Source organism: Anser brachyrhynchus (genome assembly GCF_964034855.1).
Source record: "Anser brachyrhynchus genome assembly, chromosome: 9".
Taxonomy (NCBI): domain Eukaryota; kingdom Metazoa; phylum Chordata; class Aves; order Anseriformes; family Anatidae; genus Anser; species Anser brachyrhynchus.
The window spans coordinates 16,840,810-16,866,599 of record NC_137703.1 but is presented as its reverse complement, the minus strand read 5'-3'; the positions used below and the strand labels follow the sequence as shown (position 1 = coordinate 16,866,599).

The following is a 25,790-nucleotide window of genomic DNA, read 5'->3' as shown; positions in this document are numbered from 1 at the left end:
CCACCTATTCCATACTGATATGTGTCAAGCAGCCATTGTTTTGCTCTGCCTTGTGTTCTTGTTGTGCTGCTTCAGGTTTTAAACCCGTGAGAGAAATCCTCACATGTGAAGCACAAAATAAAGTGTATATTAGCAGTGGAGAAGGAGATGAGATAGTATCCTTTCCCCATTTTTAGCTTTAGTTGAAATTTTGGCTTGAATGTTAATCAGGCACTAAAGAAAGCAACGGATCATTACTTGTGTAACCTTGCATCAAGCCGTTGGCATACTTAGGTTGGTGTCATCTTTATGCTGGCAGAAAGCTGATGCTACTTGCGCTGTGGCTGCAGAATATTGCTGTTCTGAATACTTGAAAAATCCTGAATTTAACGTTAGCCTGGTCTTGAAGGGGTGGAGACAATACAGCTTGCCTGAGCTCTTGCAGAGAGAACTGGGTACGCCTTGTATTGAGGTTGTGTTTTCATTTTGCTGATGTCAGTGGCATAGAACCTATTTTTAGTCCTAATAGCATGCATAACTTAGGTAACTGAATTCAAAACTGAGAATGTTGTTCCTGTGTCTGAAGATCTGACATGTCTGGAAGTCGTTCCTGTGTCTGAAGATCTGACATGTCTGGAAGTCAAGAATTCTGTCACTTCTTCTTAGTACTGTCCAGTGTAGGAGGTGACCTGCTTAGTTTCTTTTGTCAAATGATTTCATTGTGCAACAGACAGCTGCTGTGTTTTTGTTGAAGAGGTGACTACAAGTGCAGAGAGGGCTTATGGCCTGCCTAATTGGAGTTAGTGTTTTCTCTCATGCTGGGTTCTGTTCCACCTGGTGGAATTGCTTTGTTGATGCCCAAGAAAGATCAGACTCTAGTCACTGGATGAAGGGCCAGCTTCCCACGTACAATATCACGTGAATTCTCACAACTGGGGAATTTATATGTCTCTTTTCATTTGCGGACCTGTGACTGTGCTATCTGTTACGTAAGCAGTCTCTACGTCAGAGACTTTGCATCTTGCATGTAGTAGTAGTTGGGGACTGTGAATGAAGTAGATCTCTTATGTTGTCAAAATATTAGGAAATAAACAGTTAGAAAGAAGAAGGAACAACAGGAGCCAAAGGTCTTCTCTGTGCTCAGATCCAATCAAACAGTATCTTGCTCTAATATACGAGCAATCTAGACTGAAAGCAGATCCACAAGTACTTTCTGATTACTTTAATATATTTCAGTTCTATTCCACTGCAGTGAAAACATAAGAATGTATTTTTGTTTTTCAGAATGTGCAAGTGAGCCTTCAGAAATGGACTTTGATACTGGTCACACCTCATTTTTAGTTTTGCTATGTTCTTACTGTTTTTTTTGTTGCATTCAATTATTTTAGGCACTCTGGTTTCCCCTACTGGAGGCTATGATGTCCCCACAGAAACTGTCTGGTTCTTCGCAGTATCGGTATGCTGAATGTAAGTATTTTGATTCTTTTGTGACCCCAAATATTAATCAAAGCCTGTGTGCTGTCTTTTGTCCTCTACTGATTGAATAGAAGAAAATCAGTTTCGTTACTCAGTTCCTAAATTCCCTGCTCTCGCAGTAGATCTGAATTGCAGTGGCTGTAGAACTGAGCTTGGCTTGGAGCTCAGTTGGGTAGACTGCAGCTGTCAGGTAGTTTTTGTTTTTAGCTTTGAGTGGAAGAGGGACCCTACCACAGCCTCTTCTGATCAGCTGGTTCCATTGAGATGGTCTCTATGGAGGAAAAAAAAAAAGTGCACAGTGTGTATGAAGGCTTTCTAGGCTGTAATTAAGTTTGTAAACTTTGGAAACTTCTGACATAACACTGTCATCTTCCCTACCTAGCCTTTTTGTTACGGTATCTCTTCATCTGTCTATTGTATTTAAAACTAGTAGAAAATACAGTAAATTTTCTACTCCAGTTCCACCCCCCTGAATCAGTTGTGGGTGTCATTAGCACATCTAAAGTAGTACTCCTGAAAGGGACTTAGAAACTAGGATTTTGGGACAGAATAATGCCTTTTCTTGATTACAGCACTGTACTTCGCAGTGATTGTAATCATGCATGGTTAAGGATCACAACATGTTACAAGAAAATATGATGGTTATCATCCTGTCTGGTCTCCCTCTATTTCTTCCCTTCCAGTGACTATTAGCTGTATCTGGATTCATGGGGATGGATTGATAAGCCAAAAATAAAAATCACCCCTCTTCCCTCAACTCATCTTTTCCTCTAAATTTAGAATGCCCTCTTGATTACCCATTTCGAGAGCTGATGCCTGCAGAATAGAGATTATCTGAAGTGATATCAGAAATGGTGAGAATGTAACACACTTGGATCCCACAGAACTGTTTTTGTTTTCATTCCTAATGTGCATATCTCCCAAACTGCTCTAGCTATCTAATTATCCCCACAAAGAAGCTGAATTGCTGGTGTCTGCATGTATCAGTTATTGGCTCTTACTTTAGGGAATTGGGCGTCGAGGGAGGGGTAAAAGACATTTCATGCAAAGGTTAGTGCTAGGAAATCCTGGAGTCATTGGGATTATAACATGAACTAGGGATGCAGGTTGACTTCTGTTAGCAGTAAGAAAAGTGAATGACAGTGTTACAAAGAAAGTCTCAAGATGTGAAAATTTACTGTAGGTAGGAAGTAGGAGGGGAGGAGAGGCATTGTGATAACATTTTTTATGTATACTTTCTGATGCAAAAAGCTGCATGTGCTTAGTAGAAAACGTGCACAAAAGTGGTGAAAATGGTTCTCATACTAGAAAACACGAACTGAAATAAAACTCTTAATCTGAAAGATGCCCCTCCTTGAATCCTAATGAATGTTGGTGATTTTTATGCATGATATTTCAGCCTTGAAGAGTTTGACAATGCAAGTGCTGAACAACATGGCTGCATTTATCGCTCTTCCCTCAATCCTACAGAGAATTCTGCAGGTGAGTTTCTGAAAAGAAGAAGAGAGTGCACAAAGTTTTACCAAGCTATGCTATTCAGTTATTGGGAGCAGCTGAACACATTCCTGATGTAACAATTTTTAGGCCATTAAATGTCAGATTGGCTGATTGCCTGGTTCAGAGTATTTCTGTAAAAGTTCAGCTGGCAAGAAGTAAGTTGGAAAACTTGGTAGAATGGCCTGGAGAACTTGGCAGTCTGAGGAGACATGGGAACGCACACATCTTTGTGAAACCAGGTAGTTTCTGCAAACCAAATAAAATGGTATCTCAGAAGCTGGAATTACTTTGAAGGGAAACTCTCAACTATGGAGTCACAGAGTGGTTAAGGTTGGAAGGGATTCTGGAGATCATCTAGTCGAACCTCCCTGCTCAAGCAGGGTCACCTGCAGCACATTGCACAGGATCATGTCCAGGCAGGTTTAGAATATCTCTGGAGAAGGAGATTCCACAACCTCTGCATGCAACCTTGTTCCTGCACTCTGTCCTCCTCACAGAAAAGTCCCATCGTATTCAGGTGGAACTTCCTGTGTTTCGGTATGTACCTGTTGCCTCTTATCCTGTTACTGGACACCACTGAAAATAGGCTGGCCCCATCCTCTTGACACCCTCCCTTAAGATCTTTGTGTATGTTGATACGATTCCCTCTCAGCCTTCTCTTCTCCAGTCTAAAGAGGCCCAGCTCTTTCAGCCTTTCCTCATAAGAGAGATGCTCCGGTCCCCTGATCATCTTTCTAGCTCTCCACTAGACTCTCTGCGGTAGTTCCATGTCCCTCCTCTACTGGGGAGCCCAGAACTGGGCACAGTACTCCAGGCGAGGTGTCACCAGGGCTGAGGAGAGGGACAGGATCACCTCCCTCGACCTGCTGGCAACACTCTTCTAATGCACCCCAGGATACCCCTGGTCTTCTTGGCCACAGGGACACACTGCTGGCTCATGCTTAACTTGTTGTCCACCAGGACTCCCAGGTCCTTCTTTGCAGAGCTGCTTTCCAGCAGGTCTAGGCACTGCTACAGAGGTAAAGCCACTGGGAAGTTCTTAAAACTTGGAACTAAATATGTTGACAGTCATTTAGATGAAGTGCTAGAGCGGACAGTTATGGGAACGTTAAAATTTGTAGGCTTTGGAGAGAGATATCAAAACTGGGCCATTTTGGTTGATGTTATGGTGTACAATTTGAGATTTTTTTTTTAAGTGAGCAGCAAACATTTTACAAAAGAGCTGATATCAAATATGTGTCTTGGGTTGAATAATCACAAGCAGATTTGATTTGTTAAATTGTAAAATAGACAAAAGACGAGGTAGGGATTTAATAGCAAACCTTGAGAAATGCAGAAGATGAATTAGGGAAATTGTCTGAATTGTGTGGTGGAACAATTGAAAGGTTGAGAAGGTGCTGAATTACTCTTCACTTTCTGGTCCAGATGGAAGGAAAAGTGGAAAAGGGGGACAGGCTTCATGGGGTGAATGCATACCTGTAGCAGCCTATTAGTTTGATTTTAATATTATGCACAATCTCAGGTTTTGGAAAAAGTCATAATTAAAGACATTGAAAGATATAAATGAGTGGATAGAAAGGGTGATCAAATAAAATACTGTTTTATCAGGGGTAGAAAGTGTCAAGCAAACTTAATGCCTCTTCAGTAGCATTTCATTCCATTTTAACAGCAGCATTAGTTATGGTTTCCTGTTGAGCTTTGTTTGATGTTTAATGTAGGCAGGAAGTGGTACAAAAGCTGTGAATGAGTAAGTGGGGAGGTTGGCAGGGGGCTCTCCTGGTTTGTTTTGGGTATTGCCAGAAGGCGGGCAGGGGCAAACCAGTGACCACTGTGAAGACAGCACATCTGGGAGGTATTGCAGTGCGGACGAGGGTCCAGATCCCCCTTGGGAAGACTTGGAAACTCTTGTTTTCAGGTCTTCAAATATTTCGTGCCCTTTTTTGTTCTCAGAGTCTCTCTTCTTAAGCAGAAATAAAACTGTCTGCTAGAGGCTGGAATTCATGTCCTGGGGGCAACACAAGAGTGAAATGTATTTCAGTTGTACAGTGAAATGGTTGGTGTGGTGGCACTATTGCCTAAGGTGCGTCATGAGAAGTACTGCTACTATGGACAGAAATGTCCAAGGCATTATTTAGCATAGCATGTGCAAATCTGTTGACCGGTTTTGGAGGTATGGGGAAGATTGCTCCTGTTCATCCCATTTCCCTGGTCAACTTTACAAATTCAGTCTGACAAAACAGAGATTTAAGAGGCAAACATTTCTGTGCAGCTGCAACAAAAAATGGTGAGAGATGACGACTTATAAACACATTCTGGGAGAGGAACTGAATTCCTGGTAACAAATATTAGTATAACTTCACAAAGCAGTAGTTAGTAATTAGTACCTTGTAGCTTAAAAGCAGGTGTAGGGAAAATAGTGTTATAAACCTCAGTATAAGATCCTGTGGAAGAGAACATGGTACTGATTTATTAGATCTCTAAGCTGATTTTGCCTCTTTGTACTTGTTCTTTCATAGATTCTATTCACTCACATATTTGCATATACCTAAGATGTATGGGAATGAGTGGTCAAACCATGCTCATCTGTGGGCAGCACAGAAGGTGTCAGCTGTCACCTCCTCACTGCACCTCTGGGGTTCCTCTGTTGATGACTGCTTAGTACTGGGCAGCCTAATAAAATCCTTTAGAAGTTACTGGCTGTTATAAGGTGGATTTTTACCTCAGAATCTCACTTAAGCTTTTGTAAATCGTGGTCTGGATTGCTGCACGTCATGATTTCTCTGGTTTTCAATATAGGCTTTGAAGATACATCTGTAGTCTGCTACAGGTGTGTGATAACCTGCAAACTTGTCATCCTCCTCGTGTTAGGATGTAGGGTCTCCTGATAACGTCTGTGCTGGGCTCTGCACAGGTCTGCAGCCTTCTGAGCTTGGCCTAACACCTTCAGCTTTGCAGCTGGAAAGTGTCTTTTGTTACCAAGGCAGACCATTCAAACCTTTGTTCTTGTGCTTAAAAACATGCATTTCCATTCACATGACATTCATACCAACCTTTATTTCTGTTACAGATCTCTGAATGGGATTTTATGAGACTGAGAGGCCAACATTGCTGTAGGTCACTTTCATAGAATCAGAATCACTAAGGTTGGAAAAGATCTCCAAGATCATCTGGTCCAACCATCCCCTTACTGCCTACTAAACCATGTCCCTCTTTCCATAGTGTTGTAGCTGTGTTTTACTAAACTGTTGCTTCAGGGCTTGCAGTGGATGCCTGTGGGAGTTTTCCTTTAGGTTTTATTTCAGCGCACAGCTTGGCCTGTGGAAGAAAGGTGCTTTGAACTCAGCTGGGAAGATGATGTGAACAGTGATGAACGTGTCTTATAGCGTGGCCATGTCTTGGGTGCTCAGCTCAGATATTCAGGGGTTTTGAACACTCGTTGGGGTGGTTTGGGATCAGGAACAAGACTTCCCCTGTGTTAGACAGTTAGCACTGGATTTTTTTGCCTCCCTGCGTAGTGTGATCTGTCATCTGCTTCCTTGGATTGCTTGGGAATGCCACTTAAGTGAGCTGCAGGGAAGGTTAACAACACGGCATGCTTACATGGTGCTTCCCCAGAACAGCTTTCTGAACTAGAGGTTGTCTCTTTCTTGTTAGCCCTAGGTTGGATATTCCTTTTGCAAAGCTGCGTAGTGACTCTTGAAGCCACGTGAAATTCTAAACCCGGGTGCCAAACAGCGCTGTCGTGGCTCTGAGCAGTGTGTAGCTTGTTGAAAGCGTTACCGATGTGCCACTTTAACTGTGATCTTAAGTGAATGCTTAATCTAGCTCTTCTGGGCCCTCTTTCTCAAGATATTTCTGTGAAATCCAGAAGTACAAGGGGTGCTTGAAGTCTGAAAACACCCTCGAAAGCTGTTGCAGCAGAGGTCAGGTTTTTGTGGTGGAGCATAGATGAGCTGGATCTGCTGGTGTGGAAGGTAGAACAGCTGCCCAGGAATTAATGTGTTTGTGTAAGGTGGATGACATCAGTAAACTGAGGTAGATTATCTTCCCTTTTCTGAAAAGGAATTAGATTATTCCAGTTTTAGTGGACTGTTTTTCTTCTTCTTCTGTGCTTAACTGCCTAGAGATTATACCTTATGCAAATGTTAACTTTGCAAGCAAAATGCTGCGCTAAAGGGCACCTTGCAGTGAGCTGGGACCAGACTCCACAGCTTTCACAGAAAATTGGTAGATTCTTGGCATCTGTCTGTGAAAGTGCATTGACTCAACTTTATACTATTGAAGTCATATGAAATAAAGATTAATAGATTTATGTTCTTGCTCATCCTTAACAAAAACGTTATTTATTAAACAGTCTGAAATAACCACGTTAGGGGTGATACTAGAGGAATCCTCTTGAGCGTTATGGAAAAATTCAGTGTCATTACAGATGTGAACGCTGTCTGATGAGGGCTGAAAGGTTGAGTGTTAATTCCCTTACAGAGCTCTAATCCTTCATAAATGTTTTGTAAGTCGATCCAGCTGTTGCATCCTACAAAACAGAGAAATAGAGAAACCAGAAATTTACATCCTACCTGTAGGAACCCCATACTGGGGAGGGAAGGAAGGAAGGAATCTCTAAAATCTGTTAGCATGGAAGCAGAGAGATTCAAAAAGCCTTTTCTTTAATTTTTTTTTCCCATACCTGCTTAGGGTCCTGCCTGTCCTTTTCTTTCCAGACCTGGAGGTGTCTGGATTAATTTTACGTACAAGAGTTACTCTGTCCCCTTGCAAATCAGATGAAGCTTCAGCTGCACATGAATGCATTTTCTGAGTTCATAGCGCATTAGCACAGTTCTGTGAGTGCTGTCAGCAAAGAAATTTCTGTTTCCTGGTCCCAGGAAAAAGGGGAAATGGAGGAGACAGAACTGGCTCAGAGGCTGCATGAGCATCTCTGGTTTGCATACCAATACTGGCCGACTTTTCCCGAGGTGTGTGTTTGTGTAGCCATGCTGAGCAGTGAGTTTGGCTTTGGCATACGATGGTGAGTGCGCCACATCCCTGAGGAAATAACCAGCCAGGGGAAAGTAGCTGTGTTCTCTTCCTGACTTGGCACAACTCACTTCTAGTAATGGGCCACCCCATACAGTGCATTCAGAGCATGTATGAATCCCAGAGACAAATTTTACAAGGTGGAATTAATGAAACATATTCCTCCCTGAAGGTAATTGATCCCATCAGGCTCTTGTGGCTGTAAATTTTGTGAGGGCTGAAAGCAGCAAATTGGAAGAAAGCTTTATAACTTGCTGGGAACGTGGACTTACAGATCTGGATTTCATTCTCAAGGCAGGTAAACAGCTGCAGCCTAGGACTGTGCAGCACTCTCCTTAATGGCTGCCAGCAGGAAATGTGCATGGGCCACTTGCACTTGACTACCAGGCTGTAAGGTTTTGCTAGACCACATGGCTCCTCTGTAGAGGAAAGCCAATTCTCTTCCTATCTGCTGATTTTTTAGAGACTATCAAGCCTGACTTGAGGAAAAACTGAGCATCTGAAAGGTGGCCATCAGACTCACATCCTTCCTCTGCAACTCTGAAGGTGGCTCTTTGATTCCTCTCGTGTTCACGTTTCCTCTTCCTCCTCCTGTACCTCTGTAAAGGAAAGAAACAAGCTGCACTGAAAGTGGCAGCTTGCAGCTTGGGAAGCCTTATTTGCTCTGTGTAAATGGTTGCCTCTGTACAGTTTGGGTTACCTGTTTGGCTTTCCTTGGCCATGTACTTGAGTTCTTCAGAAAAGTATCAGGTGAATACAGAAAGAACATACTCCGTACATACATGCTGGGTTGGGAGTCCTGCCTTCTCTGTTGCTCTCTATAATTCATACGGTGACTCAGTGTAGTGTACTTTCTATGTTGTTGCTTTTAAATTATACATGCAGAAGGAAAGCTTAATGTTGTTTGAGGCCGAACTGTTTACCTAGCAAAAAAAGTAGCCTTTGCAGCTTGTCAGGCTCTTCTCTGTATCCCAAATCTACAGCCTCGAGTGGACTCAAGTGATATTACTCAGTGCTGGTTTTATTTAGGCTTGCATGTTGGCATTTCTCCCCATCACATTTCCTGTGAAAGCTGTTGTCCAGAATTGCCTGCCTGACTTTCTGTCCCTATTTTGGTGTTCTCTCTGGGTGTCTTGCAGTCTAACTTCCATGCTACTTGCCTCTTCTTTGCCAACTTGCTTTTCTGCTCTTGATTCTCCTCTCTCTGGCTCTCAGTCCCAGCGTGGAATCAGCCTTGCTCCTGCTTTTCCTCATTCATCTAATCCAGAACTTGTTTATCTAGGCCCTTCTGTCCGTGTTTCTACCATGCCTCCATCACTTTTCTACCTCGGTGTTACTTTCCTTATCGCATCTTGCCAGTCCATCTCTACTTTTGCCCATGTCTTGCCCATTCCACCAGTCAGCTGCTTCTTGGCTTTCAGCAGCCTTCCTCCCATTTGCCTTTCACTGCCTCCCAGCAGTGCAAAATATTTTTTCCAAGTCCAGTTCAATGACTGCCAGTCTCTGGAATTTGTATGCTGTACAAAGTCCCCTGATCCTCTTTTGAAGCGTTCCTGGTCGACTTGTTCTGATTATAGGCAGGTGCGTGCCAGCTTGGGACGGGAAAGGGCACAGCTTTGCTCTCTTGCGGATCAGGCTGTCCGGCCACAGAGGCAGAACAGAAGCTGGGCAGCACCGTGTGGATCACAGCGCTGCAGGAGCCAGTAGCAGATCCTGCAACCACCCTCTCTGCCCTTCTTTGCTTCCCATTTATGTTAAAGACACAAAGCCCGCCCCAGAACGGGAGATGCACCCTAGGCCAGGATTCCTGTCCTGTGCTGAGTGATGCCTCAGAGGTGGCTGGGGAGGAGGAGGAGAGGTTTGGTTTGGAGCAGGCATAAGGAAGCTGGCTGAGCTGTGCCAGGGCAGTGACTCGTAGCCCAGCCCTTCTCTTGTGCTACGGGGAAATGGAAGTAGAGCTGCTCAGGGCACGTGGAACCAGCCCCAAGTGGCACCGCGGGTGGAGTCGGTGCCTCTGCTCTTGCTGCGGGGTGCTGCTTGTTGTTTCCTCTCATATTCCTCGAATGCATTCTCTAGTCAACTCTTGCACCTCCTGAAGTTCCCAAGGTCACATCTGAACTCTTTTGACCCAAGTACCGTAATCAGTATTGATGATGCCATCTACTTGGTTTTGCTAGTCACCAGTTTTCGCATCGATACGTATGGTTACTGTGCCTCCTTGTGTGTGTGCGGTGTCTTTATATCCGGAGTCGTAACTTCTGTGTGTGATGGCAACCTGGAGGGGAGGAAGAAGGGGGGGAGGCTGGCAATAACAAATTAGCACGTTCTGTGATGCAGCTTCTCGTTTCTCGTTTCTTCACACAGGATCCAGTTTATGGAAAAGGGAAACTTGGAGAAATTCAAGGACTTGTCCTGGGAATGCTGGACACTTTTAACTACGAACAAGTAAGTTGCATGCATTTCTGTTCTGTCCACCCCTAAATACAGGGATTCTTTTTAGTGTCTAGCCTGCTTTGCTCTCTGATTTGCTATCTCTGCAAGCAAAGTAAATGGACACACAAGTGATCTATAGTTGTGTGATCTGGGGAAGGGGAATGAGTTTGTGTAGCTTGCAGACAGATTACAAGTGAAGGGACTGACAGGTACGTGATGATGTGAACACCTCTGTAGTGGAGATTTATGTTAAATGTACTGGAAGCATGAACACCTGCTTTTTTTTTTTCCAACTAATCCTGCAGTTAGGGAGTCAAAGGCACAACCAATATGGTTTGTTTTTTTAACATGATTTTAAATATGTGCCTTTTAAATTAGTCTGTTTTGCCATTTCCCAGTGGTAATGCTGCACTTCTTTTGTCACGCTATTACGTTTTACCTGTCTCACTCCTGCCTTTCTCTGTTCAGTCTTAAATCCCAGAGAGTCTCCAACCTTCTACGTTTTATAAAGGTCATTTTTTCCTGAAACAGAATGCGTAGTCTTCCTCCAAACTCACTGTCTCCTGTTCTTTTTACTATAAAGTGCTACCATCTTAGCTACTGCTCAGGCCTCCATGCAGCATCATCCAATTTAAAAATAAAATGGGAAATAGCTTTACTGTAGAAGACTGAATGTAAAGAGAGATTCTCTGAGTTTTTGAGGAAGGTCTGCTCTGAGCGGCACAGGCTCTCTGATCTGTTGTTGCTAGCAGTTGTCTGGTAAAGGCTGTGTATTCATTATATGGACCAGCCCACTGCCTTTGATTTTTGTCTTTCTAAGGAACCACCAATACAACCTCTGAAGCCTTTTGTGAGTTGCTATTACAGGGCATAAATAAGTCACAGATCAAAGCACCTATCGCTGATACCCGTTTTGTTGTTGCTTAAGGAAGCACTGGCCACTAAAAACTAAGGGTGTTTTGCTTTTCATTCTTAGAAATGAAGATCTCAGTTGGGAAGAGTTAGCAAATGAGAGAGATTCAGTGTTCTTTCGTATTTTAATTGTGATAGTGCACTGGACTTTGATTTTTATCTGTATGTTTCTAATAAAATAGGGGGTTATATGCAGTAACTTACCAGGTAGAGAGGAAAAGAAGTCTGGTACAGAAGATGACAAGATGAGCTTGCTCTCCCACATCTCTTTTAATGCTCTCAGACAAAAATCAATAAAGCACTTATCTACCTATTTAGGAGTGAAAAGGTGTCGTCGGCATTAACTTGTGGTAAAAAGATAAGTATTTTGAAGACAGCAGCTACAAAACGTAAAATAAGCAATTTTGTGTGGTTGGGTTTGTTCTTAGCAATCTGATAAGCTGCTTGTTACGAAGAACTGAACAGCGTGGATTTTCTGCACTGTGAAGATGACAAAATGACTTAGTTATTCTGCATATTGTCTTCCACACAGACCCTTCTAGAGACAACTACGAATCTTTTAAACCATGATCTCCACTGGTCCCTGTGTAACCTAAGAGCTTCTGTCACTAGAGGGCTTACCCCAAAGCAGGATTACTGCTGCATTTGTCTACAGCAGTACAAAAGAAGGCAAGAAACTGCTGATGAAATCATTGTTTTCAGGTAAAGTTAAGAGGATAGATTCACAGATGTGTTCATGTTAGTATTTTAAAATTTAAAAAAAAAAAAAGCCACTGGTCTTCTCTAAGTAATGGTGTGTGTTCCTGTGGGTGTGTATCTCCTGTTCCCTTGCACTGTGAATGGGCTGGCCAGTCAAACTGATCATAGCCAGACTTCTTTGCATGTAGCCAGCTTTGTCTTAGCTGAAAAAAATTCCCTTACAGTTTTGTGAGAGCAGTTCGGTAAGCTGTCAATTCACGTCAGCTCTCCTGGCAAAGCATGTGTTAGCAGAAGGTGATTCTCTGATGTGCATGGACAGCACAGTCCTTGCTGATACCCTTAACCACCTGTGTGCCCCTACTGAGCAATGCTGTAAAACAGAGCAGAAACTCTTTGCAGAGCTTCATAAAACGTAAATGGTCTGAAAACTAGATGCAGCAAGTAAAACTAGGGGCACTGTGTTTTGCTGCCAGCTGACCTACTGCTGTTCTGTGCCAAATACAGTGCTTTGTGCTGGGGAAGTCTTGGGGCCCAGCGGATACCTGTTGTCCCAGAAATAATTGCAGCGTTGTGGTTTTATTTGCCTATATTTGTACATCTCGGATCTATTGCAGCCCTGATGATGTGCTCTGGCACCTCTAATGTTCCTGTCTGTGGCCAAGTGGCTGTAAAACAGGATCATTATTCCTTTAGTATTGTGATCTGTAACTGCATCAGCAAGTGCACATCTGCTGGTACTTTTGCAAGGCTAGAAATCCTGCAGGAGAGCGTGGAGGTATGAAGGGAGTGTACACACTGCTGGTGTGTATGTAGCCAAACAGACTTGTTTTCCATTGACCAGAGATTTCCTCTCCAAACTGTAGTGCTGATAGGCTGCATTACCCTGCTTTGACGGAAGTTTTCTCCTGCCTTTACAGCTGTGGCCACTTGTACCATTCTCTGTGTCTGCTGAGTAAAGAGTGTGGGGTAGTAACCAAAGGCCTGATGCGGTGGATGTGCTATAAATGCAATTCAAGCAACAAGGGAGGAGGAAAACTGAGTGAGAACTTCTCAGAGCTGAAAAAAGGAAGTGCGGCATCCTTGACGCAGGTAAGACTTGTAAAGCGTTTTCTTTCCAAGTTAACTTCTAGACTTCAGTGCTTTGTTTTCATGTCGTACTCTGCTTCCAGACAAGCCTACGATCAGTGTCAAACAGTATCTGCAGTTAGCTAGTCACATTTATGGAGGTCATTTTGTTTTGGTGTGGGTATACAGAGCTGTGCAAGAAAAGGTAATGTGTCCATCCCGAAGGTCCGGGAACCACTAGCCAGCATGAAGGGAAGCTAGATACGTGCAGCTGATTACCTGACAGATGCATCCACTGCTTTGTCTTGTTTGTGAGAGCCTGAGATGGGCCAATGGGGACAGTTCCTTTCAAACCAAATTTAGCTGTGTTTTGTGTAAAACTTGTAGTAAAAGCTGGTGCATTCCTCGTGGTTGGATCGTAGAACCTCTGTTCTACCTTCCTAGCCTGGCTCTGGGTAAGAGATCTGGCATTGATTTGACTAGTAAAATGCTAGCACAATGTTTAAAGAAGCTTGCATGTAAACAAGACTGCTGCAGCTGTATTTAGGCAAGAGAACGGATAATTAGTTTGTATTTATTGTCAATACGTGTGTGCAAGAAGTTTCACCACCCCTACTTCAAACAGACACTTGGTCTCAGTGTGCATGCTGCTGTGTTTTCCCTGGCACGGTACTGTGGACTGTGAGCAAAAATAGCAGGTAGCTTGTTGGGATGCCTTTGAGAAATCCCGCACGGGGGTGGAACTGCTCTCTGCTGTCCCATGTTCCAGACAGGGTCACTGATGAAGGTTTGTTCCTAAATGCCTCAAGGTATGTTGGACACTTGTCACCACCCAAATGGCATGCAAAGCAATGTATTTCTGCTTCTGAAAGCAGAGTAATTCAATCTTAGGGTACGTTTTTATAGTACTACTTCAGTTTTCTTCTAGCTGATTATTTCAATTTCTGCCAAATCAATTCTGATCAAAAGATAGCTAACAGCATTAGTCAACTTCCATCAGCTTCTGTATTAACAAAAAGAAGAAGCTTCCTGTTTGAAGGGAGACTTAGGGGAAAAGTAGTCTCTGAGGAGTGCAGGGAGCACAATGCAATCTTTGCAGTCAGATTGTGTTAGTTTCTAATACAGTGACAGAAAGAAAAGCTTTCCCAGTAGAGATTGTAAATCGACTGTGATCCAGGCTGCGTACAAATGGTTGGCGTTTTGTGTTTCCATCCCGTTAGCAATGAAATACAGATACTGGCTCTAAAGTTGGGCAGAATCAGCAGCTCTGTATTTTGCCCCCTAAACTTTTGCTCCAGAGTAATGCGTGCCAAGCCGGTGTGCCAGACCAGACTTAGCTTGAAAAGCTGAAGACAAAATTAAGTACTAAAACCACGTCAGTCATTAAAGTGCCTGGTGTTTCATAGCACTGCCTCACAACTTGATTATTGCTGGGCTTCTCATGAGCTGGTCAGAGAAGCCCTGTGTCTCCCGGTTAATATGGGCCTAGGCACACCTGGGAGCAGAACGAAGCAGAAAATGCTTCGGATGACACGGGAGCGATGAGGGCAGGGAGGAGATGATGCTGCCCTTAAACTGATCCGTTTGCAGAAGTGAGGGACTGGCTGGGGACTCAGGGCTTAAAGGGAGCCATGTGGAGAGGGACTGGATGGGGAAGAAAAAGGGTTACAGCAGAGATCATCTAACGCTAGCTAGAAAGCATCCACGCCAGGTTACCCGAGTGCTGGATGCTTCCCTGCTGTCTGTCATGTGCTCTTGGCAGGGAAACGCATCCTTCCTGCTCCGCGCAGCCGGCCCAGCGCAGCTTGGCTCAGGCTCGTCAGAGCACTAGCACTGCTTCCAGCCCCCCGCCTCCTCCTCCTGATGGCCCAGATCCTCTCCAAGTTTGCGATGTTCATCATATATTTAAATTATAATATTTAACTGTAGCGCTTGCATGTGATTAAACTGTTGTGCAGTCACATCTTTAAAAAGCCGAATATATTTAGACTTGGCGAGACTGAAATCTCTAGCTTCTCCGGGAAGTTTGTTTGCTTAACAATTGCTGCTCTGTAGCGTTAATTAACCCTGTGAGGTAACGATTCAGCTGGCGGGGAACAGTGTGAGCTACAGAGCAGACTCGTTCTGGGGCAATGCCGGGAAGGCGCAGGGGATGCGCGTACGGCCCGGCCGCACCGAGGCCGACAGCAGACGGCGAGGAGAGCTGCCTGGCCGCAGGCAGGCCGGCGCTGCGGGGCTGGGTCTCGTGCAAACTGAAATTAATTTAAGCGGAGGTTCTTAGAGAATTACGCATGGGAATAGCTAAGCTCGGCAGAGCATAATCCCCGTGCTTGTTTTGACGCGGCACTGGTCTGTGCAGAACGCCCGGGGCTGGTGGGAAGGTGGGGGTGGTTCCCCAGCAGCCGGGCGGGTGGTGCGGGGTGCTGGAGAGAGGAGCGGACAAGTGGTGGGACTGAAGGGGAAGGGAGACCTGCAGGGCCCCCAGCCACGTTCACGTCTTCCCGTGGGTCCTTCCCAGCCCAGGTCTAAGACAGCAGGCGTCACTGCTCTGCGGCACGACCCCAGGTGCGGGCAGGATTTAGTTTGGCTTTGCCACAATGTTCGTTCGTCCTTCTAGTGTTGCCCTTTTCTGGTGAAGGGCTTCTCTGCCTTCTCTTGACTCAGCTGGCACCGGGCAGACCCAGAGACCTGTGCTGGCCATGCTGTGCTTGCTTCCACGTCTGGCGTTTCTACAGAGAACGGCCAGGACATCCCAGGGAGGGTGCACTGACACACCTGCTGCGTTGAGCCCTGCCTCCCTGCGCCCTAGAGAACCAGCTCCGAAGGTCCTGGGAGGTTTTGCGTATGGGGCCACGGGGAGGCTGTTTCTTTGAAGATCCTGAAAGTGCTGTCTGTCCCCTGGTATGAGCTAATTCTGGTGTCTTCTGTAGTAAAATCTTCACTTTAGATACTTATTTTCTTAGCAGGCCTTGAATTAGGAGTAGGTTTGTACTGAGAGATGCCACTGAGCATCTGGAGTGCATTTCATAGTACCAGTTCTGCTCTGTTGAAACAAAGACTGTCAGTTTGAATTCTGCGATGTTGTTGAGATTTATATGTGAAATGACAGCCCAACAGACAGTATTTTCTCTGTCCCTGCTTTGCATGCATGACTTCTGTAGCAACTGCCTTGAAACTGGGGGAGGTGGAGAGGTGCCACAAACCAGTGCGGAATCATTATTGAATCCGGTGACGGCGCGTATTTACACGGAGCCTCACTCTGGTAGGGGCTTAAGGCATCTTGCCCCGGCAAAGGGGAGGAATAATGAGAGAAGGCCAAAGGGGCTTTCTTTCCCCTTCATTTTTCTTACCAAAAGTTTGTGCTTTCTGTGTTATCCCTGAAACCTTGCTGTCCTGCCAAGGGTAATCTTCAGTGTCTAAACCGATCATCTGTCCTGTCTGCCTTACCTTATCTCTTTCCAGAAATGAAAGTTTGTGTATGTTGTTTTTCATAATCTCTTTTAAAACCTTCACTGTGTTTGTTTTTTTTTTTTTGTGTCATGGTGATTGAAGTTAACTGAGGCAGGAGCACAGTAGATAGTCTTTTGCCTAAATACGTAAGTGAAATAGTCTCTGTATCTTAGTCATTGGTCTTCAAAACTAATTTGCCTTGTTACGGTGAGGTAGGTAGCGTTTTCCATTTATTCTGCCAGGCTGCGCAGTAGGGATCAGGGAGAGGAACACAGGCTTGGTTCTTGGACCATGAATTCTGCAGAAAATGCTGTGAAACCCTAAGCTGAAATGCTCTGGTGCTTCCATGTCTGAGAATGATGCGAGTTCTGAGGGCACCATTGTTAGAGCTGTCCAGATGGCAGATATGTTTTATTCAGGAGTTTAATCCTGTGAAGTCACGCCAGGACGGACAATGAGTGTGATCCGTAGTTAATCCAGTTTGTTGGACTCCGCGTTTGGGCTGTGCTCTGCAGCCTGTCGCCGGCGCCCCTCTGCAGCGCAGCTTTCCTTCCAGCACGGGGGGGGTTGACAGCACCTGAGGAGGTGTTGGTACCACGTTGTATCCCTCGCCTGAGATGTTAAATGTTCCTCCGCAGCATGTCTGTGCTTTCTGTTGGGTAAGAACGAGGGTTAGGACTCTTTTTTCCCCCAATACTTATTTTAGAGCTAGAAAAACGTTACATGACCTCTGTCAACCAGTAGACAGAGCCAATTTTACTGTTTCCAGTGTAACGGTGACCGTCAGTCATTACCTTGACTCCAGCAATACCAGAATTTTCCAGGGACTTTTCAACTTTGAAAATATCCACGCATGAATTTTTCCCCAGATGGCACCAGGCAGATAACGAGTGCTGCGTACAGTGACAGGATGGCACGCTCTCCCACGGGAGCCCCATCCCTCAGCCTTGGAGTTGGTTTTGGTGGTGGATTCCTCAACTTCTACAATGCTTAGAAAGTCCGTGTGAGGAAGGATGGGGAGGCACTTAGTGCTATTGGCTTCTTATCAGCAGAACATCTGTGTTTTAAGATTTCTTGTAATACATTGGAAGCTAAAATGATTTAATAAGAAGAAAACTGAGTGCAGGGGTTTAAATTAGCAGCCAGAAGAGGGCTGGCAGCAAAGTTAAAACCGAAAATAAAATACAAATTTAAAGCAACTAATTTCAGGAACATAGGCATCCTTTAGCAGCTTCCAAATCAAAATTGACTGTATTCTTGCACTTTCCATATCCCTGGGTAGTTTGTTTTGTTGGGATTTTTTTTTTAAGAGAAAATCTGGCTGAATTGTAATTGCTTCCCCTGGCCTTTCATATGTAATAACCTGCAGTGCAGCAGAAGTTTCCTTCTGCCTGCGACCCGAAGTCACGCCCTCTGGCACCTGTGAGAGGCTGACACCAGGCGCAGACAGCTTACTTCCAAACTGCCTAACGCGAAGACCAAAGCAACGGGCTGCTCCCAAAGTGCTGTGTCCTCGCTAAGAGAAAAGGTGGCAAACTTCTGGTTTGTAATCTTCTTTGCTTTACTTCAAATCTCACTTTCAAAGAAAATATTCCTGTGGTTCAATGGAAATTCCCGTGTTTGAATAAAACATCTCAAACCGAAGAGGATCTGTAAAACAGGCTCGCAGGAACACAGTGACAGCTGCGGGGCCGCTGCAGCCTGTCGATGTTCCCCCAAGCTGCACCAGTCCCTGCTGCCAGCGGCTCTGTGCGGCTCCGCACCGCTCGACAGTCGTGTGCCTGCTCCCCGCGGAACCAGCACTGCTCGCTGCGTGTCTGCGGGGCGAAATTGCAGCCTTCCAGCCTGTCTTCGCAGATCTGCCGTGGAGCACAGGCAGGAAAGAAACGGTGTGACTTTCCATCTGCTAGCGGAGGCTGCTTGTCCAGAGCCGGCGTGGTGCTCGGCGCTCCCGCTGGCCGCTGCTCTGCGGCTGCTGGCGCTGCAGGGGCGGCTGCTGCTCCCCCGGGGCCGAGGAATGAGAAACTGCTAAGGGGTCAGGAAGGCCCTACAAGACTGTCCGTTCTCCTTGATGTTCCTTTGAAGGAGGGGAGCAAAATAAGCGGGAGCTGAGGTTTTGTTTCACTTTGCAGTCCCCACGTGGGACACTATGAGAGGGAATTATAGCTGGGCCAGTGGCGTTGTGGGAGCCAAGGGATCACTGGCTGTCTTGGGCAGCCTTCAGAAGTGCAGGTGGTAGATGAACATCTCTCCCTCATAAATCCCTTCAGCAGAAAGCTGCGGTTTCCCTGTCCTGTCTCCCTCCCCCTTCCTTCACGTCGCACACCGAAACCAGCGCGTTTTGTTGCTGTACCTGTGAACTGGGCAGAGAAAGGCTTGGGCAGCTGCAGCCGAGCTTCCACAGCCGGAGTTATTCTCAAAGACGCGACAAACTTCCTTCTTATACAGCAGCAGCAGGTTGCTGCATGGGTGTCAGGGGTTTTGAAGGGGACACGCAGCAAAGGTGTCTGGGTTTTCACTGAGAGTTGGGGTCATGTTATCAACCAGCCCCTGACACGAGGCATTAGTGAGTCCTTCTCACTCCGGGTAGAGCTTCTCCCCTTCCCTTTCTCACCCTGAAGTCCTGCCACTGAGAGGACACCGCACCTCTTTGGTCTTCTGTGCCCGGCTCTTGTGGAACACTGTTGAGCAGCCTCCATAACTCATGTTTAGAAAATGAATTATTTGTCTCGTGTGCTGCTTTTGTTATCTTGGGCTTGGGCACCGAACTGGGATCAGACTGAGCACAGGTAGTTGGGCAACATTTAATGTAATGTTTATTCCACACGCTGCCATGCTTCCCCTGGAGCCTGCTACATTATTTATAAATGCTTCGTCTGCTGGGCTATGGTGTCCAGTGAGGACGCTCGTAGTGAGGATGTGTGGTTTTTGTTTATCTAATTAATCCCGAGCAGCGTTGTTGCTCCTTTGGCTGAAGGCAGCAGCAGAAGTCCTTGGGAATATTCCAGCAGTGCCTGGCGTGAGCGTGAGCTGCTGAGCAGAGCGGCTAGCACAGGGAGAGCAGAGATGCCAGTGTGCTTTCTGGATACTCCATACAGACAGTTCTCCTTCCTCCCCCCTCCTCAGTCGCTGCAGTACCTCACGTAGCAGCAGCAGTGGGGCCATCAGAGCACAGATAAGCCTCTCCTCTCCCTTGCCTTGAGTGGGAGCTCTGCTCCTGAAGTCCAGCTAAGTTCAGCTGGAACCAAGAGACACCTGCCCTTCCCGTCCTGCTCCCGAGGAGGTCAGAGGAGGGCTGTGGTGAGGCAGTGCTTCTGTTCCCTGCAGGTGCTGCTCGCAGCGCTGCCAGCCCCGAGGTAGCGGCGCGGCGCCCACGGCTGGAGCCCTGCGCGTGCTGGCGGAGGTGGGTGCCGACACGCTCCCGGCTGCCCGTAAGCGGCACCTCACGCTGCCGCGGTGGCCCTGGGCTGCCCTCCCAGCAAAGATGCTGCTCGCTTGCAGCGCTGCCTGGCGTGGCCTGCACGGCCGGGTGCCCGGCTCCTGAGGGCCGGGTGCCCCGCTCCACGGGGATCGCCTGGGCTGTGTCTGTCCCGTACCAGGGGCACGGATTCACAGCGGCATGTCTTTGTTCTGTGAGGAATTGCCTGAGGTTTTCTGGAGTGTGTTAACAACTCTGTAAGGACTGTGGGTCGGAGCAGAGCAGCAGCCTGCCTGCTTTGCTGTCCTTTCATTTGATTGTTCCAAGTTCCCGGGAGCACCGTGAGAACAGCAGGTCCTAAACCTGGGGAAGAGCAGCAGATTTACTTAGCCTTGTGTGAAGTGGCTCATCCCACATTACTCCACAAAAGTAAAACACAAAACTCCAGGCGGGTACTGCTCTGTAAGGCTGCATACTGGAGGCGTGGTGAAGTTAGCGTCCTGTCGCCACAGGGGTGGGCTGGCAGAAGGCAGGCTTGGTGGCCAGTGCCTGTGGGCTCAGCTCTTTAAATGAGGGAGGCGGGTGTTACTTTTATTCCTAGGAATCCCGAAACCTTCCCCAGGACTTCTGGCTGCATCTGTCCTGTGTTACAAAGTGGCCCTCCAGGGTAATGTGGCGCAGCGACACGCTGTGAAATGGATGTAGCAATATCTTCCGTGGGAGTTGTGGCTCCAAGAGGCAGCACTTAGATGGCTCTCTTGGTGTGACTGTTAACGGTGCCTCTGCTTACAACCGCGGCATGATCTGCTTTGCTTAGGCACGAGCTGATGATGGATTTTGTAGCTGTTAAATTAAAGATAATTGCAGGCTTAGGAGGGTGGTGTGGTGAGTACCAGAGGGGGGTGGAATACGTGCAAGCAAAATGTGCTACAAGAGATCAGCATTATAGTGGTGGGATCTCTGTACAACAAAAAGGAACCCTTCGGGTTGCTGGCCCAGCGTCTCAGGGGGATAAACCGAGTCTCTTGGATTCTGCGCTGAGTCTGGGACCTTCCTGAGGCGGTGCGAGGGTTCGGCTGGAAATGGCTTGGAGGAGCTGAAGTGATTCAGAGCCGATGTAGCCCATAATGAGCCGCCTGGCCCCGGGGTGGTGCCAGAGGCCGTGGCTGTGTTGGGGGGTGAGCGAAGGAGCCGAGTGAATTCCACTAATGCCTGAGTGCTGATGCCGGACTCCGAGAGCCTGCCTGTAGCTCTTGAATGGAAACATGCCTTTAGTGACACGGTTAAAAAAGGAAGAGGCCTGACAGCAGCCGTTCCCATGGCAACAGCGAGAATTGCCTGCAATATTTCAGCTCATCAGCCTGGAGAACAGCCTGATTGATAGTTACATACGCGTGGTAGAGAGATAACAGAAGAGGGGAGGCCAATTATATTGCATTTTCCTTGTCCTTGAATGCCTGTGGCCACAGCAAATGTGGAGGGCAGTTTTTCCTTGTTCTGCTGTTGATAGTCTTCTTTCTTGGGGAAAAAATAAATAAATAAAAAATGACCTGCATGTCCCATGGGAGTGCCTGTACAACCTGTCAGCTGCAGATATGTGACCCTAAGGGTCACAGGCTCCCTGGTTCAAAGCCTATGCCATCTGTGCAGGGACTATGAACATTTGGCTCCTTGACTGGTGATTACAAATAGTTATTTACAATATAAATAATATCTTGGGAGGGGAAGAAATGAGTTTGAGCACAAGCTCCTAGCGTGAGCAAGCTGTAGTCAGGACGTTGTTCTTCTCAAACAACTTGATGAGCATCTCAAAGGTACAACGTACAGTGCTCCAAGAGTAACAAACCTACTCAGGCTTCAGGAAACGTGTGGCAGGTTGGGTGCATCCCCCCCCCCCCCCCCCCCCCCCGAGCACTGCCATGCCCTCCAGCTCTGCAGCATCTCCAGGACATTCACGTGGCGAAGAGGCAGGCGGATGCGTGCTGAGCTTCTGCCCAGGCTGGGCTTTGTCAGAGCTCAGTAGGAACGGGGGCACATGAGGGAGGAGATGCCAGAAGAGAGGGGCAGGTAAAGGTGCTGTTGGGGAGCAAACAACCCCACCAAGGCTCCGAATAAATTGTTCCCAGATGGAGTTTCCCTGATACCAGCGTCAACGTGACTCTGGTGCTGCAGGGGCTGGCGGGCTGCTGCTGCAAGGGAGACTTGTGCTATCAGGGAAGCCAAGGCTGGTGCCAGTGCCTTGCTCTGACTGGTGGTTGTGTGCTCTCCGTGGCGTTTGTGCGCTGAGTTTTGTCCATCATAACTTTCTTTGAAGCAGTTTGTTTTGGTTGATTTTCCTCGCGCAGTAGCCAGAAGGGTTCCTGCACCAGGTTGCCGTAGTGTGTGCTTTATTTCTGCACGTAGCACTGGGAGTCATCTTCACAGAGCTTTTGAATGTGCTCCTCGAACACGCCACAGAGCATGAGAAGCATAAAGGCAGCTGGCTGCTGCAGCACTGCAACCCCAGAGGAGAAATCCTCCCTGGAGAAGGGCCTCGCGGTGGCAGGAGCCGCAGCAGCCAGAGAGGAGCAGGATGTGCCCGCCTGGCAGCCGCCCTGCCTGACTGCGGGGAGCAGCGGAGCTCCACCTGCCCTTGTGGGGCCGGTTCAGCCTTCAGCCCAGCTGGCCGCGCTCCTCGAAGTCATGCTGCGTCTTCAAATTGGGCTTGTTCTGTGGCCAAAAAGTTAGGGGTAAATTCAACTTCAGTGAGCAGTCGCTTGTAGGACTGTAGCATTTTGGGTTTATAGCCTTTGGGAAATGTGTTTTGGGGAAAATATTTAAGAATGAATATTGAATGTTCCCTTAAAAATAGATCCCCAGAGACGACAGATGCCAGATTGCTGCTCATGAGGGAGGCTGTTCTCCCTGGCTCCTGTCGTAGCTCCTTGATGATGCTTTTGAAACAATCAAAATAGAAACATCGTGATGTGGTGAAATGGAACAAACCTTACGAGAATCCGTGATACTGTGTCATCCATCCCTCCCTGGGATATTTAAATAATGCCTTTTAAAGCAGTTCGAGTATGCATTCCGCCCTTCCTGCCTAATAATTTGCTGCAGACTGTGGCACCTGTGTTTGTATCTCAGTTACCCTCACCCGTGGCGCTGTAGCAGCCCCCAGAGCTGCACAACAGCAACCCGCGCTGCTGTGGCTGGCTTCCTAAGGGACGTGGTTGCCACTGGCGCGTGAATCGCCTCCTCTCCCCACACCCTTTCTCTCCTCATTTCCTAGTTTTTAGTCCACTAGGGGAAAAGCAGACCTTAGGAGAGAGACCATTAGCAGATGATGATCGTTTGAGCAGTTGTCGTTCCCAGTCATAGCCCCGCACGGGCTGTGCCTGATGGCAGCGTGCTGCCGGGCCGGCCGGGAGTGAGCAGGACCTGGGGGACCGCGGGGAGAGAGAGGGCTGGGGGAGCTCGGGAGAGGCTGCTCATCCGGGGAGACCCCTTACTTCTCTTCCCAGCTGGCTGCGGGGGAGTCTTCCCATCCCCTTTTCTTCCTCTCTTCCTTTTCTTTTTTCTTCCCCCAAAGGTTAACTTTGTCTGCAGTCAGCTACAGCCTCCCTCCGCCCAAGTCATTGTGCATACAACAGCACCTCAGTATCCTTTGTTCAACAACAAGGTTTCCTTTCCAAAGTCACGCAGTGCTGCACGCAGTGACTTACAGCCAGAGGAAAGTGGCCTTTTTTCCCCGACCGGGCTGCAGACTGGCTGCTCTGGGCCCAGTGTCAGGGGCAGGGATAAATTTGTGTATAAATTTGGCATCTTGTTGTTTTTGTAACCTTCTCATTCTCTTCGCCAGGCAGGTTCAGAGTCTGTGTTAGATCCTCAGCAAATCCAAGCTTTCGACCAACTCTGCCGACTCAACCGAGGAACCTCCAGAGTACGTACCACCCGTTTTCCTTTCCATTCTCAATTGGTGCGGGGCATTTTGCGTGTTGCCAGGCCTCACGTTAGAACTGGCAGCGTGGGCTTTGGCTTTTCTCTTGGGTTTCATTTAGTGCTGGCAATTTAGCGTGCACAGAGCTGGCTGTTCGACATCACAAGGCATCCACGCTGCCTCTGGCCTCTGACAGCTGGGGGAATTCACTGGCAGCGCAACAGTGGAAATGCCTCTGGCTCTGAGGCTGGGCCTGAAAGAGTCCACGGTGTGACATTTCTTGGGTTCTTTTCAAATCCCTGTGGCTCCTATGCACAGAGGGTCCCCTCCTCCCGTCCCCTGTGTGCTGCCCTTCTCAGCCCAAGCAGGGCTGCTCCCTCTGTCCCTGGCTTTTTCCTTGTGCCTCCTGCCTGTTCTGGCTGCGGTTGCTGGCACTCTGAGCTCTTTCTGGGATTGCTTTTCAATGATGTAATTTAAAAATAACCCAGAGACACGTGGAAAGTTGTTCAGCTCAAGACTGTTGTGCTGCAGAGGTCTGTAGGGTCACTGCACACAGCTTTGTCTTCGCGTGGTAAGGTTTCTCTAACTGCAGCAGGAGATGATGCCCACGAGCTCTCTGAGTCCTTCTGCACCTTACGCGAGCGCTTCAGGGGCCTCAGGTGGCGCTGTCTGGGTTTTGTCTTGCAGCTGGCTCTCCTGACAGAACTGTCCCGCACCCATGGTGAAAAGCACGGGCTGCTCAGCGTTGCGCACGGTGACCCCGCCACCAGCAGCGTCTTCCAGAATGAGACCTTCCAGCTGCACCTGGCGCCCCCCCCGCTGGTGGAAGAGTAGTGCTCCTGCTCTGCAGGGAGCTTTTCTGTGACGATGCTGGAATTTCCCCACCGCCACCACCGCCGCCCTTCCCACAGCCCGGTGTGCCGTGCTGAGCCTTGCTGGGCACGTGAGGGTTTGCAGCAGCAGGTGACCTTGTGCCGCCGCTCACCGAACAGAGCGGCAGCTGCGGGGCAGCTGGATGGGAAGCTGGGAAGCCTGGGGTGAAAACCGAGCATGCTGAAGCACTGCAAGCACTGGGGCCAAACTGCGCTGACGTGCAGGCTTGCGGCAGCACCCATAACTTTGCCAAATAACCGTGTCCTCTCCGCTCCTCTGGAGGAGTGTGCCTGTGGCACGGCGTGCCCCGCTGCCGTGTGCGGGGTTTGAGGGCAAAGAATGGGCAAACCTGGGAAAGGCTGCGGAAAGCAATTCACATGTGAGAAAACGAACCTGAGCACAGCGTGTTCCTACAAACTTCCATTAAAAGGCCCTTGGTTGAAATTGGGTGTGTGAGCTGTGTGCCTGGGGAGTGGGTAAGAGGCTGCTGGTATGGCAGCGCTGCTGGCTGCTGTTTTCTTGGTACCATTACTGCCCAACTGGTAGCAAAAGGGTGCTCTGTGGAAGTGGCACAGGAGCCACAGGTGACAAAACAAAAGCTGTAAGCCCTGCTGGGCAGCTTTGGGTTCTGCTTTTTGTCTGCCTGCAGTTCTGGCTGGCCTGAAAGGGCCGCGGGATGGCTTGGTGCAGTTTGAGGCAGGCCCTCGGGTGCTGCAGGGGGAAGAGGATTGGTGCGACTCTAACTGGCTGCTGAAGGTTTGTCACTACTAAGCTCAACTCTTTTTTTTTTTTTTTTTTTGTTGAACGCCAAGCTGGGGAGTGTCACAAGGTGAGGCTCAGCGTCTGGTGGCACCTTTATCAGTCTACTCACAGAGTGGCAACCTAATAGCAGTGGTGTTTCTGTTCGGTCACCTGTGGCTTGTGAAATGGCGTTACCGGGTTCATGATCACCACCTCCTCTCTTCCTGTGTCTGTTTTGGCACTAGCACTGGGATGTGTTGGGATAACACCCCCTTGGTGTCCCAGCAGCACACCTCT

The 25,790-nt window shown here is 47.7% G+C and overlaps 1 protein-coding gene across 4 annotated transcripts in view; it reads left to right on the top strand.

The window, feature by feature from the left end:
* Positions 1-25,196, top strand: part of VPS8 (VPS8 subunit of CORVET complex) — a 77,012-nt gene extending 51,816 nt beyond the window's left edge. For all 4 annotated transcript variants that reach the window (XM_080604098.1, XM_080604097.1, XM_080604099.1 and 1 more), the window contains exons 39-45: positions 1,368-1,446; positions 2,855-2,937; positions 10,348-10,428; positions 11,861-12,030; positions 12,945-13,116; positions 23,802-23,882; positions 24,567-25,196. In XM_080604098.1, coding sequence (XP_080460224.1) covers positions 1,368-1,446; positions 2,855-2,937; positions 10,348-10,428; positions 11,861-12,030; positions 12,945-13,116; positions 23,802-23,882; positions 24,567-24,713 — 813 coding nt within the window. In that variant the 3' untranslated portion in view covers positions 24,714-25,196. The remainder of the gene's footprint in view (positions 1-1,367; positions 1,447-2,854; positions 2,938-10,347; positions 10,429-11,860; positions 12,031-12,944; positions 13,117-23,801; positions 23,883-24,566) is intronic.
* The last annotated feature ends 594 nt before the right edge of the window (positions 25,197-25,790 follow it).